Below are 20278 nucleotides of genomic sequence, written 5' to 3'. Positions count from 1 at the left end.
GATTAGGGATAGAAAAGGAAGTTTACCATGTTAATTCAATATTTTCATACAATACTTATAACGTCGGCAAAGCTCATATCGTATCTAGTGTATATGTTTAACATACTGAGTAACAATGTTTTTTTCTAATACATAAGTTACATATGTTTCCATGACCAACCTCTCGACCGTTGTCAAGACAGGCGATCAAATTGCCTAAAAGTCCTAAATGTAAGTACATGTTGTTATGTTTAACCACAAACTTAATTGAGAGTCTGCAATTGCATTGAGAATGCATTGCAGACGTGGAGGAACCTGTTCTCCATAACTACTGATCCAGTCCATTCTGTGTGTACAGTACACACACTTTACCTATATGTGTTCATGTAACCCCAATACAATCCATAATCATCATCACCACCATCATCATCGTGCATTCCATATATCATGTATGTGTTCATGCCTGCTTTATATGTCTCATCCATCTCATTTTGTGCCAGATTCCATCACCACCACCACCACATCATTTCAAGTGTAAATAACTACGCCTACTCTACATGACTAAATGTGTCGCTAACACAACACAACAGAGTGTGCGATCCACAAAAACACAAACAATACAGTGATCCATTTTATTTCTCTACATGACACTGACTCGAAGACAAACCACACACATACAAGTGACCATTTACCTTTGTCGAGATCTTATTGATTCATTTATTTATCGAACTTCCCATTTCCTGTTTCCGACTTCCTGACTTCCTGTTTCCTCTTTTCTATTTCCGCTCTCCTTCCTGTTTTTTTGTCTTTACTCCTCCTTTTACTCCTCCGCCTCTTCTCTCCTCCTCCTTTATTTATCCTCCTCACCTGTCTCCTCCTTCTCTTCCTCCTCCTCTGTCTCCTTCTCTTCCTGCTCTTCCTCCTGCTCCTCTTCCTTCCCCTCCTCCTCCCCCTGCTCCTCCTCATCTCTCCTCCTCCACTCTCCACTTCTCCTCCTCCGCCTCTTCTCTCCTCCTCCTTTATTTATCCTCCTCACCTGTCTCCTCCTTCTCTTCCTCCTCCTCCTCTTCCTCCTCCTCTTCCTGCTTGTCTAACTCCTCCTCCTCCTCCTCTTCCTTCCCCTCCTCCTCCCCCTGCTCCTCCTCATCTCTCCTCCTCCACTCTCCACTTCTCCTCCTCCTCCTCTCCCTCTTCTCTTCCTCCTCCTCCTCCTTCTCCTCCTCCTCCTCCTCCTCCTCCTGGTACTCCTCCTCCTCCTCCTCCACTCTGCACTTCTCCTACTCCTCCTCTCCCTCTTCTCTCCTCCTCCTCTTCTCTCCTCCTGCTCCTCCTCCTTCCTGCTCCTCTTCTCTCCTCCTCACCTGTCTCCTCCTCCTGCTCCTCTTCCTCCTCCTCCTTCCCTTCGTCCTCCTGCTGCTGCTCCTCCTCCTCCTCTTTCTCCTGCTCCTCCTCTTTCTCCTCCTCCTCTTCCTCCTCCTGCTCCCCCTCCACCTCTTTCTCCTCCTCCTCCTTCTCCTTCTCTTCCTCCTCCACCTCTTCCTACTCCTCTTCCTGCTCCTCCTCCTCCTCTTCCTGCTCCTCCTCCTCACCTGTCTCCCCAGGTATGCCCACCTGTCTGCTCTGCACCTGCCTTGGCAGCTCTGTCTACTGTGACGACCTGAAGCTGACCAGCGTGCCGCCACTGCCCAAGGAGACCACGCACTTCTACGCCCGCTACAACAAGATCACCAAGATCAACAAGTCCGACTTCGCCAACATGAGTAATTATTATTATATTATTGTTATATTACACATAATTTGACACTTTTATCCAAAGTGATCTTACAGTTAGTTGAAGTACAGGGTATTGGTTACAGTCCCTGGTTAGGCTTCAGCCATGGAGTGAATTGGGGAGCGTAAGGGTTAGGATTGAAGCTGCAACCCTGTGCTGTGATATGCAGTAGAGCATGACACGGGAGTGGATTTTCACTCCCGTCCCATCCCGGTCCCAGAAAAAAAATCCCATCCCGTCCCATCCCGGAGTGGAGTAAAAGAAACAAATCCCATCCCGTCCCGTCCTGAAAAGAATGTCTCCCAATCCTGCCCACTCCCACTCAAAATCAATCCCACTCCCGTTTCATAGGCTTTTTTAATGAAAAAATAAGCAAGCATTCCCGCTCTCATTCATTTTTATTCCCGCTCCTGCCCGCTCCCATTCAATTTTAGTCCCGCTCCTGCCCGCTCCCGTTCATCTTTAAAATTTTGACTCCCATCCCGCGGGAATCCCGCAGGACACGCGGGACCCACGGGAATTCCTGAAAAATGTCATCCTCTACTCTGCAGTCCAACTCCATAACCACTACACCACGGCTGCCCCCCCTCCCCCCCCACCCACTCATGAGTATTTTCAGTTTAATTTACTTTATTTCATTAGGTTGAAACAGGGACCATGTAAGTGGCATTAGTTACAACATAAGAGGATGACTTGTACCAAATTGTAGCTAAAAGCCATATTTTCTGCCATCCCTGGGAAAGTAAGACTAAATAGGAGTAAAAGATAAGATAAGATAGGTATGTGTCGTGTGGCAGACTGCAAATTATGCAGTTACAAATGTTGTTGCACACAGCGTTAGGTTGCCTTGGCCCTGTTACAAGTTTGTTGAATGCAAACAAAAATGTTGCTGCACATTACTTTTACTGTCCCTGTTATGTTCATGTCTATCAACTACTAGACAGAATAAAATATGCTATATGTTACACTCTGGGACCCACCCAGGAGGACCCCTCCACAACCCACTTGTGGGTCCCGACCCAACAATTAAGAGCTGCTGTACTACCATGTGTCCTCCTTCTCCTCTGGTCCCAAATCACCTGAAAAGGATTGAAGCGCGTGTGCTTGTGTGTGTGTGTGTGTCTGTGTCTGTGACTAACATCCTCCTTCTCCTCCTCTGCTCTCCTCTGCTCTCCAGACTTCCTGAAGAGGATCGACGTGACGAGTAACGAGATCTCCAAGGTGGACGACGACGCGCTGTTCGGGCTGCCCGCCCTGGAGGAGGTGGTGCTGAGAGAGAACATGCTGGTGCACCTGCCCGCCCTGCCCGCCTCCATGACCCTCATCGACGCCAGCCACAACCGCCTGGGCAGCAAGGGCATCCAGAACGAAGCTTTCAAGGTGAGACACGGGGGGAGGAGAGGTAAGAGAGAGGAGAGAGAGAGAGAGAGAGAGAGAGAGTATAGTCTCCATGACCCCCATCGATTGCAGTCACAACCGCCTGGGCAGCAAGGGCATCCAGAACGAAGCTTTCAAGGTGAGACACGGGAGAAGGGGGAATAGAGAGGAGATGAAAAGAGAGAGGGGGACCCTCATCGATGCCAGTCACAACCGGCGGAAGGGGGAGGAGAGAGAGAGAGAGAGAGAGAGAGAGAGAGAGAGAGAGAGAGAGAGAGAGAGAGAGAGAGAGAGAGAGAGAGAGAGATAGAGAGAGAGAGAGAGCAATTAGATATATTTAAATCTATGCATATAAAAGCAGTGACAAAAAATGCTAAAAGTGGTCATTTTGACACATGCATGTGAGTGTGCAACGCCAAACCTTGATCATTGACCTCTCTTTGTATAAAGTAGAAGTAAATACGTCTACAAAAGTAATAACAACAATAGTGGCATGATATTACATGGTTTGAACATTATCATATACTATTTGTGTTGTAATTATATCTGTAAGAGTACTTCTATTTTATATGAATACAACTCTGCTAACTCATACTGTGTCGTGTTGTGTTCCCAGGATATGGCATTGAGTCCCTAACCCATACTGTGTTGTGTAGCTTTCCCAGGATATGGCATTGAGTCCCTAACTTGTACTGTGTTGTGTTCTCAAGATATGGCATTGAGTCCCTAACTCATACTGTGTTGTGTAGCTTTCCCAGGATATGGCATTGAGTCCCTAACTTGTACTGTGTTGTGTTCTCAAGATATGGCATTGAGTCCCTAACTCATACTGTGTTGTGTTCCCAGGATATGGCACTGAGTCCCTAACTCAGGGATGTCAAACTCAGGCCCGGGGGCCAAATTTGGCCCGCGAAGCCATTTCATTCGGCCCGCGAGATCATTTCAAATGTCTATTACATTTGGCCCACATACAACATTAATGTATAGAGTACGACTTAAACATGAAATTTGCTGTATCACAGGATGAGCAGACATATTTGAACTAACATAGGCTATATAATGAGAAAGAGTGTATGTGACATTTAATATGAGTATGAAGTGCATGCGCTCACAATTTTAGTACATTTAAACAAAATAATTGTGTTCGGCCCGCAACTTCGTTTCAGATTTTGATTTTGGCCCTCAGTCTATTTGAGTTTGACACCCCTGCCCTAAACTGTGTTGTGTAGCTTTCCCAGGATATGGCATTGAGTCCCTAACTTGTACTGTGTTGTGTTCTCAAGATATGGCATTGAGTCCCTAACTCATACTGTGTTGTGTTCCCAGGATATGGCACTGAGTCCCTAACCCAGGGTTGTCAAACTCAGGCCCGGGGGCCAAATTTGGCACGCGAAGCCATTGCATTCGGCCCGCGAGATCATTTCAAATGTCTTTTACATTTGGCCCACATAGACCATCAATGTGTAGCATAACATGACTTGAACATGAAATTTGCTGTATCACATGATGTGCAGACACATTTGAACCAACAAATATGATGGGAAAGAGTGTGTGTGGAATTTAACTATGAGTATGAAATGCATGCGCTCACAATTTTAGTACATTTTAAATAATGATCGTTGAGCTCGGCCCGCAACTTCGTTCCAGATTTAGATTTTGGCCCTCAGTTTATTTGAGTTTGACACCCCTGCCCTAACTCATACTGTGTTGTGTTCCCAGGATATGGCACTGAGTCCCTAACTTGTACTGTGTTGTGTTCTCAGGATATGGCTGGCCTGCTGTACCTCTACCTGACGGACAACAGCATTGACTATGTGCCTGTACCTCTGCCAGACTCTCTGCGCTCATTGCACCTACAGGTACCTGTACTCCTGCCTCCATGGGGCCATCTGCAGGCCGTTACTGGAATTGCTATTACTTACACAAATTCGATGCATGGTGCCCTCCAATCTATACTTATGACATTTTACTTCACTAAATATGCTGCTGCTTTATTTTTAAATTATTAATAGTTGTATTATATACAGGTATTGTAATATAGTACATGAATTATGATTTACTGTTTATGAAGTCTGACATTATTGTTTCATTTAATTAGTCATAATGATATACTTACACAGCGATACTGTCTTTACTTCCTAATACCTCATATTAACCATAATATAACAATAATATAAACCATACCCGATAATATGTAACAAGACATTTTGCCACCAATTAATATAAATAATACATAATTAGCCTACAGTCAAAATGTGTAATGGGTCTTCTGTGCACAGAGACCTACTGCAATTCTGTGTGTGTGTTTCTGTATGTTTATTGAATACTCAAAATAAAAATAAACCACAATACAAATAAACTCATAATAAAAGTATTCAACATTCAACACATGAGTACATTCCAGATATGAGTATTCAACATCTAATGGAACTAATGGATCTAATTACCTCTGTTGCGTTTGTCTGTCTGTATGTCTCTTTGTCAGCAGGATATCTCAAAAAGTTATGAACGGGTTTTGATGAAATGGTGGGGTTGTTGAAAATGACAAAAGGATCAAGTGATTAAATTTTGGTTAAATTTGGATTCAATTTCGGATCCAGGATATTTTTCAAGATTCTTCACCATTGTGGGATAAGGCAAATTTTGACATTCCAGTTTTTATCTCCACAAAAACAAGGTAGAAAGACCTGAACAAAATGTGGGAGTATTCAAATGTTCCATCAAACAGCTTCCATGGCGGAGGTCTGCACTCTCTGAGTGCATTTCTAGTCTATCTAATGTAGGGTTTCTCAACGGGGGCGGTACAGTCCCCCAGGGGACGTTGGCGAGCTCTAGGAGGTTGAGAAGGATACAGCTGAGAGGAGGCGGTGCTTTGTTCCCATAGGGGGACAGTAGTCAATTTATTTTTTTGTAATACTAAGGGGGGCATTGTCAGGCTTATGATGTTGGGGGCGTCGGGAGGCTTGTGATGAGGACAAGGGGGCGTTTCTTAAAAAAAAAAAAGCATGATGAGAACCACTGATCTAATGGGTCTAATACAACAAATCTTTTTTTCCCCCTCTCTCTCTCTCCCTGCAGAACAACAACGTCCAGATGCTTCACGACGACACGTTCTGCAACTCTAAAGACTTACACTACATCCGGTACGCCCTGGAGGACGTGCGCCTGGACGGCAACCCCATCAACCTCAGCAGAACCCCACACGCCTACGTCTGCCTGCCCCGCATACCCATCGGTGCTCTTATTTAACTACACACACACCAATACACACGCACACACACACACACACACACACACACACACACACACACACACACACACACACGCACATGTATACAGACACAGACATGCACATGTATACAGACAGGCACACGAACACACGGCACACAATAAAAAAAACACATATAGATACACACACACACACACACACAGGCACACACTAACACATGTCATGTACACACACATATTTGCACAACCACACAGGCACACACAGACACAGAAACACACAAGCACACACACACACACACAAGCACACACACTTGCACATGGACCACGATCTGTGTGCTGCCCAACTCTATTTCCTCACTAAAAGGCTCCTGCAAACCTACACATGAATAGAGGCCTTTTACTGACGTCTTGTGCAAACACACACGCACATTCACACATGCACACACACAGACGCACACGCACACACAGCACACACACACCCAAGCACATGCACACACACACACACAAACTCATACATTCACACAGTAAGACATTTGAGCACACAAACTCAATAAACTCCATCTGAATTGGTAATGATGCTAACTTTTTCCTTCAACTGCCACATGGATACGCTACCTAAAGACATCAGCCTACGGTATACATATACACCACACTACGCCACCATGCGGAGAGACCCACACACTTCGCTACGCTACAAACCGGAGACTCAGCCCACTGCAAAACTGACTGGACACAAGCTCACTTTTCACAAAATGACTGGAAGAAAATGTGACAAAACCTTTGTTTTAGGTGTCTATACCACCCTCGTACAAACAGAAACACGAGAACATACACACACACATATACACACACAGATATGTACATACACAAACATTATCACACACACAAGAAGTAGAGGAAGTTTTATCTTGAATTTTATGGTGTCAGCTAAGAAGATGGGATGACAAAAAAAACCTCTGAGCAAAAACTATGAATCAGTTTTATTGATCAATCAAGGCATCCAAAAAATAATGATTTTCTTTTTTTTTGTTTTATTGTATTTTTTATTCCTGTTCCGGACTGGCAAAGATGACCAGTGATAATATTGTTCAAATGTGTTTGTTTTGTAAAAAAAATAAATATTAATATTATTGTGCAGTCAATTTTAACACACCTCCTGGAAAACAATGTGCATTTTTTTAACTAGCCCAAATTACTCAAGCTGGTGCTATCCGATTGGTTGAGGAAAATTTGATTGTCTAATGCAATAAAAAATAAGCATTCTAACACGATCATTTGTTGTAAAGTCTGTGCTGTAATATAAAAATATATATATTCTTAACTTTTTTTTACATGAATTGCAATATTTGGTATATAACATTTCAAGTGTTGTTTTAAAACATGCACAATAGCCTTCACGTAAATAAATAACTTTTCACAGCTTCTGTATGACAAAGGGTTTGTGGGCTTGGTTTTGGGGGAGAATCATAGTCTGCTATTGTGTACTTTGTATGGAAATACCACAATTGAATAAAGTTGTTTTGGTGACCTCTCCAGAACAGGGGTGGCTGAACGTTTTCATTATTATCATTACTACTTCAGAGTTTACGTAGTGTTAGAGGAACATGTCATCTTATGAACGTAGGACTTTGTTAATACTGGTTTCTTTCATTTACAGTGATACTGTCCCATTTTTGGAAATAAGCTTATTTTACACCTCTCCCTGAGTTAAGTGATTGGGTTATACCTTTCTCCTGTACTTTCAACCGTTCTCTGGGTATGGCAGTACAAATTTCACCTACAAGCTAGCAGTTAACATTGAGTCCTATGAGACCAGCTGGCGGCTAACTGGTCTCATTGGACTCAATGTTAACTGTTAGCTTGGGGATCAACTTTGTACTGCCGTACTCAGAGAACGGTTGACAGTACAGGAGAAAGGTAGAACCCAATCACTTAACTCAAGGAGAGGTGTAATATAAGCTTATTTCCAAAAATGGGACAGTATCACTTTAAATATTGTTCTACCTGGTGCAGCAAAACAAAGATCACCCATTCCATCAGTGTTTTTCTTTCTGTGGATTTTGTTTTTATTTACAACAAGATAAGTAGAAAAATAAAAAGGTTCTCCAGCAGGTCAAATAACTTCTACACCCTCCATCTCCACACATTCCGGAACAAAAAATGACAACATTCAGAACATCTGTAAAAGATTCTCATCAGTGATCAGTTCAATATTTTTTTTTTTCAGTGCTAAGTTTTTTTTTTTTTTCCTACAAAAGAACTAGAACATTCTAAGTTCTGCAAAAGGTCCACAAGAGGGTAAAGGATCGTCTGCCTGCTGAATCTACACCCATTCCGGAACAAAAGAATGAGTTCGTGATCATTGAGAACCTCTGCAAATGATCCTCATCAGTGTTTTGTTTCCTGTTTGTGTTTTGTTTTCAATTCCAACAAAAGAACTAAAAGTTCTACAAAAAGGTTCACAAGTAGATCAAGGAACTTCTGCCTCCTCAATATCCACACATTCCGGAAAACAAAAGAATGAGAATATTTAGAACCTTACAACCTCTGGGTAGGTTCTCATCAGTGATTTTTTTCTTCTTCTCCACACATTCCGGAAAACAAAAAAAGAACATTCAGAACTTCTGCAGAAGGTTCTCAAGCAGGTCCATGAACTTCTGCTTCCTCTCCACACATTCCGGATCCACCTCGGCGGGTCTGATCCCGTCTGTGGCAGCTGGGCTGGGGGGAACAGAGTTCGTCCTCCCGTTCATCACCCCAATTGATGACACCCCACCCACCATTGATGACACCCCCCTGCCCGTCATGGCATCGATGCCCATGGTCAGTCTGTCCCGGTCCAGCCGCGCCCTCTCCTTCTCCAGCATGGCTCGTTCCCAGTCCACCGCTGCCCGCTCCCGCTCCACCGTAGCCCGGTCGCGCTCCAGAGACGCCCGGTCTCGATCCAGAGACGCCAGCTCCCGATGAAGACCCGCCCTCTCCCTCTCCAGCAGGATACGCTCTCTCTCCAGCACCTGTCAATCAAATACACCATCTGTTCACAAACATCATCACCTATCAATAACAAATATCACCTCTTCGTACTTTCTCTCTCTCATCACCTGTCAATCTAATACATCATCACCTGTTAGTACTCTCTCTCTCTCTCTCACACACACACACACACACACACACACACACACACACACACACACACACACACACACACACACACGCAAACTCCCCCCCTCTCTCTTTGCACTGAACTGCACTGAAAGTCATGCTCTCTCTCTCTCTCTCTCTCTCCATCCAAACGCAAGAATTTCTCCCCTCCCCTCTGTGCTCACACACCAAATCAAGTCCTCTATTACCCAGTGAAGCATTCCCATTTCTCTTTTTTAATATCTTTTAGTATCCACTCTGGAAAAATAGTAATGGGAGCCTTGGTGTCAGGGATTTTTTTGTTTTCTTGGTCTACTCTGGATTAGGGATGTTAACCGATAGCTGTTTAACCGGTGGCTGACCGAATCAATGTTATCCGGTTAGAACTTTTTAGCCGCTGGCTAAAAAAAACAAACACAATTTTTACAGCCCCCGAATGCCAGCCAACGTCTGTTATTACACTGCGTACACACATGTTATTGGTGCTGCAATGTATGGGTCGTTATCATCTTTCGATATAAAACAATTACAGCCTAAATGTAAGCATGAGCCATCCCATGGCGGAATTTATTAAGAGCAACTGCAGCACAGAGCCCCAAAACCCTTATTTCCCCACAAGTAGAGTAGAGTAGAGTAACTGTATTGATCCCAGAGGGGAAATTCAGAAAAGTAGTGGTCAATGATTAGGGAAAATGTATAATGCAAAGGGCACAAACTAACATTGCGTGGCGAGAGCCTAAAGGCAGATTCATACTTAGCGTAACCTGCGCTGACCTCATTCATACCTCCCTCGCGACGATGGTGTGCGCTCCAAATGACGTCACACGCCCCCTCCGCAAGCTTCCGCGGCGCGAGGTCTTGCACCCAACATTTTTTGTAACTTGCCGTGCGCCATCAGCGACCATTCAGGTAGGCAGACAAAGCAGGAGTTGCGAAAAGAGGCTACAGCTATTGTAGGCTACTACAGAATGGACCCTGCATCATTTTGAGGATAATAAAAAGGCCTAGAGAGTTATTTTATCTTCTCCCTTAAATGTTGTTCAGTGAAACAATTGTTTAGGCTACTTTGTTCAGAAGCATGTTGTGTTTGGCGATCTATTCATAGGCTAAATTCTGCAGCCAGAACAATGCTCTCATATGGTCTTGGAATGATCTGGCAATGTAGGCTACAACAAAAATCTATGTTTCATTGTGATAAGTCATAAGTCAGATGTTCAGTAGCCCTACAGCAGCCGTGGCTTTCTATTTTTATACACCTGTAGAACTCACGCTGCGAGTTGCGACAGATGCTGCCGTTTCTCTCATAAACAGCAGAGGGCACACTTCCGAAAATGCAAGCAAAAGCATGTAAATGGAGCTTTTGACTATGAATGGTCTGCCACATTTTAATGGTTCTTGCACCAAATGCGCCAAAGTGCGCACGTTAAGTATGCAGAGCCCTTTACCATTCTAAAATGGGGGCATAACTTGTTTCACGGGCCAGAGAAAGACGTGCGACAGGACACGGATATCATAAATGGCAGTTTAAGAATTTTCAGTGACCGACTTTTACCGGCATTTGTGTGTGTGTGTGTGTGTGTGTGCCACTATACCTCTCTTGTGCATGCTCCACCAGTATGCGATTGTTGTCCAGTTGGGCATGCACTGTGTGTGTGTGTGTGTGTGTGTGTGTGTGTGTGTGTGTGTGTGTGTGTGTGTGTGTGTGTGTGTGTGTGTGTGTGTGTGTGTGTGTGTGCCACTATACCTCTCTCTCCCTCTCCAACAGGATGCGTTCGCTGTGTGTGTGTGTGTGTGTGTGTGTGTGTGTGTGTGTGTGTGTGTGTGTGTGTGTGTGTGTATGTGTGTGTATGTGTGTGTGTGTGCACCACTATACCATTCTCTCTCTCTCCAACAGGATGCGTTCGCTGTGTGTGTGTGTGTGTGTGTGTGTGTGTGTGTGTGTGTGTGTGTGTGTGTGTGTGTGTGTGTGTGTGCCACTACTCTACCTCTCGCTCCCGCTCCAGCAGGGTGCGTTCGCTGTCCAGCAGCGCCCTCTCGTGCTCAATCTCCAGTCGGTCCTGCTCCTCCTCCCCTTGTCCCTGATTGGCTGTCTGGTTGGCGCCCGTCGTCATGCCACCATACCCCTCCGTAGGCGTCACCCACACCATTTCGCCACTGTCCTCCAGCATCAGCTCCATCTCGTTGGGGTGGTGGTCCGCCTTGATGCCCGAGGACGCCCGCTCACCCACTATGGGAACAAAGAGAGAAGAGTAATTTATAAATATATTAAAGTGCTTTACATCAGTGTTTCCCAACCTTCTTTGACTCGAGTACCCCCCTAAGCCTTTTTGTTGTACCATGAGTACCCCCTATCCCATGCTCTCTCTATATATTCCTTTATCCCAGTATGACTATATACTCTATTCAATTGTCATTATCACATTTTTCCGCGTACCCCCTGAGGTGTGCTCGCGTACCCCTAGTGGTACACGTACACTTGGTTAGGAAACACTGCTTTACATTGTATGGTGCTTACATTCACCCATTCACACACCGGAGGCAGTGGCTGCCACACGCAGGGTACCACCCTGTCACCAGGAGCAACTTGGGGGTTAAGCGTCTTGCTCAAGGGCACATTTATGGGGTCAGGCAGAGCAGGGCTCGAACCTGCAACCTTCTGGAACCTGAGCCACCAAAGCCCCAGAGAGAGTGGAGTGGAGTAGGGTAAGGTTGAATCCCATTTCTACCACTTCCACTTCGTTTGGAGTGAACTTCAGAAGCGAGTCATTCCCTTTAAGATGAAGCTAGAAGTCAAAACTTTCCCTACAGATTGGGGCACACTTTGAAACACTTGACCTGGCCACTTGACCTGGACAACACAGGTCAAGGCTTCGCTAGACTGCCTGGGTCACCAGCATTTTGTAAAGCTGTGGAAGCAATTGATGGTCAGGTTCCCACATTAGGGTGAAGCCATCAGCAAACAACAGACTTGATTATTTGAATTATACTGCACTATACTGTACTATAAGGCAGTGGTTCTTAACCTGGGGTGCGGGCACCCCCTGGGGGTGCGCCAGACATTATAGGGGGTGCGCAGAATGTTGTTTGTGTTGAGGTTGTGACCAAAATTCTGCTTGGAAACTTTATAATTAGGCCAAACCTAAACCAAATTGAAACATGTTTTGGTCCCCATTTAAAGTCATTAAGGTTTTCATTAATACCTCAGGCAAAAATCATTGTAATACATCACGAAAACCCCTTTTTAGTGCTTGTACACACATGTTGGGTTGGGGGGTGCGCGGCTAGTCTTGTGAACAAGTAAGGGGGTGCACTGAGAGAAAAAGGTTAAGAATCACTGCTATAAGGGGTTCTACTCCATTCAAATGCAGGCCGCATGTGACGCCGATGGAAAGACCCAGACCAAGGCCTTCCTGACTAGCCTCGCGAGCCATCCTACGTACTTCCGCCAAAGGATTGGCTCCACTACTGTAGTCTGGACATGCTTCTCTGTGGAGTGCCTGGAGCAGTAGAATTTTGATCACAACATCCCCCCCAGAAAACAGCCAATAATCGAATATGCCCCCCACATGGGGGCGAAAGGGGGAGGACGAGCCATTGGTCTGTGCTATGTTGTTGTTGAGTAACTGCCAGCGATTGGGTGAGAGGTGTCCAATAATTTCAAACCATAACTGAGTGCAAACTTCCTGCTTCCTACAACCGCTTCAGAGCAAACAAATGCCAGACCATAAATACGAAATGAAATGATAGTATTATGGGATGGTCAGGACCAGGCTACTTCCTGACACAGAGAAGAGGCTGCGAAATGCCTTTAGGGACCAGGTTGCCAACCTGATTTGACTTGTTTTCATGTTTCTAATTAAAAAGTACCCTTACAGTATATCACGAAAGTGAATACACCCCTCACAGTTTTGCAGATTTTTGAGTATGTCTTTTCATAGGAAAGCATTACAGAAATGTAACTTTGACACAATGATTAGTGACCTTTTAACAACATATTTAACCGCTTAAATTTCTTGTTCACTCAGAAAAAAACAAAATACAGCCATTAATGTTTAAACATGTACTCACAAAAGTGAGTACACCCCAGATTAAAATCCAGTAGAGAAGGGGCTATGTTGGCTCGAATCGTCTCGAAATGAAAAGGGATGACAAGGGAGGTCATCAGTGTGCGTTTCAACCTTTCCTTGCATTGAACTTTTACATTTTGAGTCTGCATCTGGCTTAAATAGATTGGTGTGAGATTTGAATGCAATCCTATGGAGAATATCATCATCTGCTTCAGTAGTCACAGTGCATGTTGACATGCATGTTTCTTTTAGGTGTATTTCAGATTGCCAATGTTGACAGCATTCATGCATCCCCAAACCATGTCAGTCCCACTGCCATGCTTGGATAGTGAGAGGATACAACTTTTTTGTAAAACTCACTCATTTCGAGACGATTCGAGCCAACATAGCCCCTTCTCTACCGGATTTTAATCTGGGGTGTACTCACTTTTGTGAGTACATGTTCAAACATTAATGGCTGTATTTTGTTTTTTTCTGAGTGAACAAGAAATTTAAGCGGTTAAATATGTTGTTAGAAGGTCCCTAATAATTGTGTCAAAGTTAAATTTCTGTAATGCTTTCCTATGAAAAGATATACTCAAAAATCTGCAAAACTGTGAGGGGTGTATTCACTTTCGTGATATACTGTATGTAGGCCCTGCTGTGGCCAACCGGTAGGGCACTCATCTGCCATGCGGCTGACCCGGGTTCGATTCCCCGCCCAGGTCATTTGCAGACCCCTCCCCGTCACTCTTCTCATTCGCTTCCTGTCCACCTCTCAAACTGTCCTGTCAAATAAAGTCATAAAAGACCAAAAAAAAATCTTACAAAAAAAATAAAGTACCTTTTTGTCACAAACTGTTTCCATCTATTACAAAAAGAACAGGTCATGAAATGTCATTGTTTATTTAAAACACGGAAATATAAATAACATCAGAAAAATATGTAAATAACTTTAGATAAATAGACCTAGGAGTTATTCACCAAATGTGTAATACTTCATGTGAAACTGCTAATAATTACCTGTTATAACTTAAGACACTGTACCTGTAGATAACAACAGTACAATGTCAATATATGAATTAAAATATATTACTTTATATAAATAACTTACAACACAAATTACTTGAGGTAAATACATTGTAGATACGAACAACACAATATAAATAACTGTTAGTAATTTTGTCAATTAATTTTTCAAGAAAGGACAGAAACCTATCCGTTTTGCCTCACTTTCCTCTAGCCATCCCTGCTCCTTCAACGACTCTGCTTCAAAAAAATCCAATACGGTGTTGTTGTGCCTTGGCTGTTTGCATGGAGGCGGAGTGGTAGTAGAGGAGGCGGCAGTGGCTGCAGGGGTGGAGGTGGTGGTGGAGATGGCGATGGCATCTTCAGCCGTCTTCTGGGGTACCACCATAGCCTAAATACCGTTAGGAAATATGAGTGGAAATAATAATTTAAAAAAAAGATTACACACAGGAAATGTTAAAAGGTTTGTCTCAAAACAACAAACGAGTAATGGAACCATAAAATGCTCCTTACATTCACAAGTCACAACTTACCATTAGGATTGGCACTGGATCCCCTGGTAGTCCAATGGATGGTTTGCCCCCCAGTGCAGCATGCATATCTCGAAAGTAGCGCCAGTCTGAGGGTCTGAACCCCCCCTCATCAGTCACCGACCCCGCCCTAGGATTACTAATCCTCTGTAATAATCACAGACACAGACAATATATATACTGTATATAGAGCCGCTGCAAAAATGGAGAGACCACTTTGAAAATTTCACTTTTTCTCATTTTGCTAAGGATAGGTGAAAGTGAAAGTGAAAGCCCATTGGGAAACTCCAACTCCCATTGTCATTGTGACACAGCACTCCACAGCACACAAGTGAACACTGCACACTGCACACAACGAAATTGCATTTATGCCTCACCCGTGCAAGGGGGCAGCCCTCAGTGGCGCCCCATGGGGAGCAGTGCGGTGGGACGGTACCATGCTCTGGGTACCTCAGTCATGGAGGAGGAGGGGGGAGAGCACTGGTTGATTACTCCCCCCACCAACCTGGCGGGTCGGGAGTCGAACCGGCAACCTCTGGGATGCAAGTCTGACGCCCTAACCGCTCACCCATGACTGCCCATGGTATGTGTATGTGTAAGGTATGTGTCTGAGTAAAACGAACATTGTTATTTCATTCTATAAACCACCGACAACATCTCCTCCAAATTTCAAAAGAAAATATTGTCATTAAGATCATTTATTTGCAGAAAATGGTCAAAATAACACAAGATGCAATGTTTCCAAATCTCAAAAAAGGCAAAGAAAACAAAAAAAACAAAGTTGGTTTTAACTTAAAAACAACATAATAGTAATGTATTAACTTCAGTTCAGAGTTCGGAAATCTATATTTGGTGGAATCAGCCGGATTTGTAGTCACTGCTTTCATGCGTTTTGGTATGGCAAGGCATCACCGGGTACTGACAAGTCCAGGGTATTGTGAGCATTACAACTGCATGTTGAAATTGACTGAACTGGTCCTTTAAATGCCGGGGGAGATCCTGGCTAATTGACTCAGTAGCTGGATGAACAGAAGAAAAAAATCCTGCTCAGAAACAGGGGCGGTTCTAAGGGGTGGCAGGGGGTGGCATTTGCCCCCCCAGAAATATGATTTGCCACCCCAATTAAGAGCCCTGATTGTGACCAATAGCCTTAATGCTTGACATCATTTCAAACATAGAACTTTAGGTTGCAGGGTTTCACTTTAAGGGATTCACTATATCACATAAGTGTGTGTCGATTATATAGCGTTTATAATTTTGCCTTTGCCAGGAGCATGCCCCCCTGAAATACACTTCGCCACCCCTTTGCCACCCCAAGAATAAATGTCTGGAACCGCCCCTGCTCAGACATTCCTTGGTATTGGGTTGGACGCTGTAGCTACTGCAAATTTGACATAGCAACGGCTTTGCAATGGGAAATGGTGCCTTACCGTTTGTCCACTCAAGAGTAGAATTGACAGCAAAAAAATACAGTATGGGTGATGAGTTATAAAGATTAAGATATACAAACTGACCGTGTATTTCATTTTTAAATTTTCCCACTTCTTGCCGGCTTGGACGCCCGTGACGATCCCTTCCAAACCCAGTTGCTTCACGGCTATCCTGTAACAAACAGTAGGCCTAACATTAGGATCTGTGAAAGTACATTCAAGATTCAAAATTCAAGAAGTTTGTTGTCATTGTCATTGCAGACAACGAAAGGTCAGTGGCACTGAGCCCGTTTATATGCACATCAATAAACCATAGTTAGGTTTTTGGAGTAGGCTAACCGGTTTAATCAAGTGCTCATGCAAACTGAATAAACAGTTTATGATCATTTGTTTTATTGCAGTTATCGGTTTATGGGAAATCCGATTAGCACAGGTAGGTTTTTGGCTTATAAACTGATTTCTCAAGACATGCATCCAGCATAATCAGGTTATTATAGTCTGTTATCGTGTTATTGACATTCTAGAATGATAAGTAGCCAATCACAAGCCTTACATTTTAGCTTCGTTTCACCCACTTCTTGACAGGCAACCGACAGACTGCATGTAAACAGCAATAAACAGTTTACTCCAATCAGAGGTGTCAAAAGTAAAAGCAGACGTAAAAAAAACAAACACAGTGTCCTTCCAACACAGGTAAGCTTAACTTATCTGACAACCAGTAAGCTTACACCTGTGTACTTGTCTTACGATCAGCTGACTCTACACTGGTGGGATCAAGTTTGTGGTGGGTCCTTGGGCTTTCAGCATTTTTCCGTAACAACAGTCTATCTCATTAGGTACAATGGAATAAATAGTGTACACCACTGACGCCAATAACCTGTTTATTCCAATAGCCCGATTATTATTACGGCAACGTAAACGAGCTCAGACATAATGGGTAAATTGGTTGGAATGCTACTTACTCCCACAGCTTCTTGGACACATATTTATGTTTCTTATTAAATTGATCCTGGTGTTTCACTCTGAAGTTGATCAGTCCCCTTGTCTGCTCCGCTGTCCCTGAAATATATCAAAGACGAAAAAACAAGTCAGTTGAAACAGTGAAGGCAACGTGTGTCCAAAGCAAGTTACTGTGTTGAAGAATCTTAAAGTCGAGTTAGCTGTGCTGAGCGAAGTGAATCTGTTTGTCGTATTGCTAGAACTACTCCTTTTACATTTGGCATGTTGATATTTCTGTAAAGTTAAACGCCAAATTGTACACCCATGTCAAACACATGCACATGCATGCACACACTTGCTCTTTTTTCTGACACACACACACACACACACAGTTATGCAGGGACACAGGCTCACAGACACACACAGACACGCACACGCACGCACGCATGCACGCAATAGTGTTTTGTTTATAAACACGGTGTTGTGAGGAGGGGCAAGACGTTGGCGGCCAACCACATGAGTGTTTTTTTGACCGACAGCGGTTTCCAACAATCAGAGGTTGAGTTGTGTGCAGCCAGGGGAAAACAAAAATTGAGAACCCATAAACGGCCCTCACATAGGCCACCCTGTCCTAATCAAATAAACAAATGAATGAATGAATTAATTAATTAATTAAAAAGTGGGCGGATACTCTTAAGATAAATTACTAGCTTGCTTAAGGTAACTACAACTGTAGCCTAGAGGCATGCATGTCTGGGAAAAATGCTAAAAACGTGAACATCATTCGCAGTACCAAGTAACGGCAGCCAATATAGTTAGCATGTATATACAGAAACTTGCCCGTCCCAATAACAGCCAGTAAGAATGAAAAAATACTTACATTTATATGTCTCCTTCACAGTCGGTACGGCCGCCATTTTTTTCAAAGTCGAGTCCTGACTTCGTAGAGCATTCTGGGAAAAGTATTCTTCCATACTCATTAGTGAAGGGCTCGACCCACTACAAACGGAGTGCTGGGTTTAACTGCACTTCCACTCTCCTTCGTATTGGGACACTCTTCAGTTTGTCAGGAACGCACAAAGCGATCGTTAGGGGCACAAACGAGTGGAAGTGGTAGAAATGGGACACCTCCTATTATTCAAGCCCGTGGATTTCCTGGATCCATCAAGCATGTTCGGCTGCAGAATGCGGGACAGAAGTCCACTCCGGAGCTCCAGTCCCTACCATTTCGCCTCTTATGGTAGGGGTAGGGGCAAACCCTCCCATAGCTACGTCATCCTATTTGCAGTGCTTTAAGTGGGGGAAATTTCATCATCAGCGTTCTTGTGCGCCTCATTTCATAAGTGGCGCGAAAGAAAAAAGCTGGATGAGAGCACGTGTGTTTGCGCTGAACTGCGCTGGGACGAAGAACGCACTGCTCATTCTACAAAAGATCCTATGTTGGAAATCCCTGTCAATCACGAGCCGCGCACCAAAATAATTCCATCCTTCAGTAACCGTGACGCTGTGTACATCCTGGCGTCTTCAAATCATTCCCCACGTGTAGGCCTATTCGTTTTTCAGTAGGCATATTTTAATATCAATGAGCAGTGCATCCCCTTTGAGCCCAAGACTCAAAACTGGGAAAAATCATTCTCAACTTCACAGTTCACACTATGGTTCTTGTTTTTACGCACGCTTTTCACACGGTATTCTGTTAATCACAAGACAGGTCTACTCTACTTTATTCAAAATTAATATTCCAGTTAACATCTGCTCAAACATCAACAGCTGAAAACAGTAGAAAACATTTCAAAACATTTTTTTTCAAAATGCGTGCAGTCAGGCAATATGCCCACAATATGCCGATTGAAGAAGGTTCCCCACCATCATGCCCGAGGATAGTGTGGAAGGACTTGAACTTCCACATAAGATCCGCGCGTCGGCAACACAGGGAGCGCGCGGAACAAGACCTGGCGGAATGCAATGGAAAGAAGCTTTGGGACTCGATTAGGCAAATGACGAATATGACTGCTAGAAGGAAGCCCTTGTCTGCTCCCAATGAAAGTGTTCGTGCAAACGAGCTGAATAATTTTTACATGCGTTTTAATGCGGATAATAATGCTGAATGTGCGGGGGTTTTGGAAAATGTAATATGTGATATGGATGCGCATAGGGTAGAGATCAAGCTGGATACTGTGGTGAAAACTTTTAGAGGTATAAATTCCAAAAAGGCAACAGGTCCGGATGGTCTGTCAGCCTTTACTCTGAAGGCGTTTGCGGATGAATTATCTCCAGTTTGGAATAAATTGTTTCAACTATCCATCGACTCCCACAGCATTCCAAAGTTATGGAAGACTTCAATCATTTTACCGATCCCAAAAAAACCTAGCCCTCAAGAGGATAATGACTATCGGCCCGTGGCCATAACCTCTAATGTTTTTAAATGTTTCGAGAAGATAATGGTTGGGAAACTGCGCACGAGTGTTCAACCTGCTCTTGATAAGTACCAGTTCGCTTACACTGAGAACCGCAGCACAGGAGATGCCATTGCAACCATAATGCATCTAGTGCTTAAACACCTAGAGAATCCCGCAGGTTACGTCAGACTTCTTTTTATTGATTTCAGCTCTGCTTTTAATTTAATCCAGCCACACATTCTCCTTGAAAAATTAATTCAGCTGAATGTAAATCCGTTTTTAATTAAGTGGTATTATTCTTTTTTATCAAATAGGCCACAACGGGTCAAGTTCAATACTACTTTGTCAGATACGTGTTGCAGTATTGGCGCGCCCCAAGGTTGCGTCAGCTCACCATTTTTGTTCACTT

At 43.8% G+C, this 20278-nt stretch overlaps 2 protein-coding genes across 2 annotated transcripts in view; one reads left to right on the top strand and one right to left on the bottom strand.

Moving 5' to 3' along the window:
- The window catches only part of epyc (epiphycan), a 39023-nt gene extending 32630 nt beyond the window's left edge, over positions 1-6393 (top strand). The window contains exons 9-12 of the mRNA XM_063218116.1: positions 1581-1739; positions 2928-3130; positions 4891-4986; positions 6206-6393. Of these exons, the coding sequence (XP_063074186.1) occupies positions 1581-1739; positions 2928-3130; positions 4891-4986; positions 6206-6376 (629 nt within the window). The 3' untranslated portion in view covers positions 6377-6393. The remainder of the gene's footprint in view (positions 1-1580; positions 1740-2927; positions 3131-4890; positions 4987-6205) is intronic.
- A 1967-nt stretch (positions 6394-8360) lies between these two features.
- On the bottom strand, positions 8361-18744 carry LOC134464688 (uncharacterized). Its single transcript, XM_063218057.1, has 7 exons — positions 18351-18744; positions 17494-17590; positions 16616-16703; positions 15105-15248; positions 14776-14962; positions 11482-11723; positions 8361-9369 (listed from the first exon to the last, which is right to left on the bottom strand). The coding sequence occupies exons 1-7, from the start codon at positions 18448-18450 to the stop codon at positions 8971-8973; spliced, it is 1257 nt and encodes a 418-aa protein (XP_063074127.1). The 5' UTR covers positions 18451-18744; the 3' UTR covers positions 8361-8970.
- Positions 18745-20278: the final 1534 nt, after the last annotated feature.

The sequence above is a fragment of the Engraulis encrasicolus genome, chromosome 15, assembly GCF_034702125.1.
Source record: "Engraulis encrasicolus isolate BLACKSEA-1 chromosome 15, IST_EnEncr_1.0, whole genome shotgun sequence".
In the NCBI taxonomy this organism is placed as follows: Eukaryota; Metazoa; Chordata; class Actinopteri; order Clupeiformes; family Engraulidae; genus Engraulis; species Engraulis encrasicolus.
This window is presented reverse-complemented; position numbering and strand designations above follow the sequence as displayed.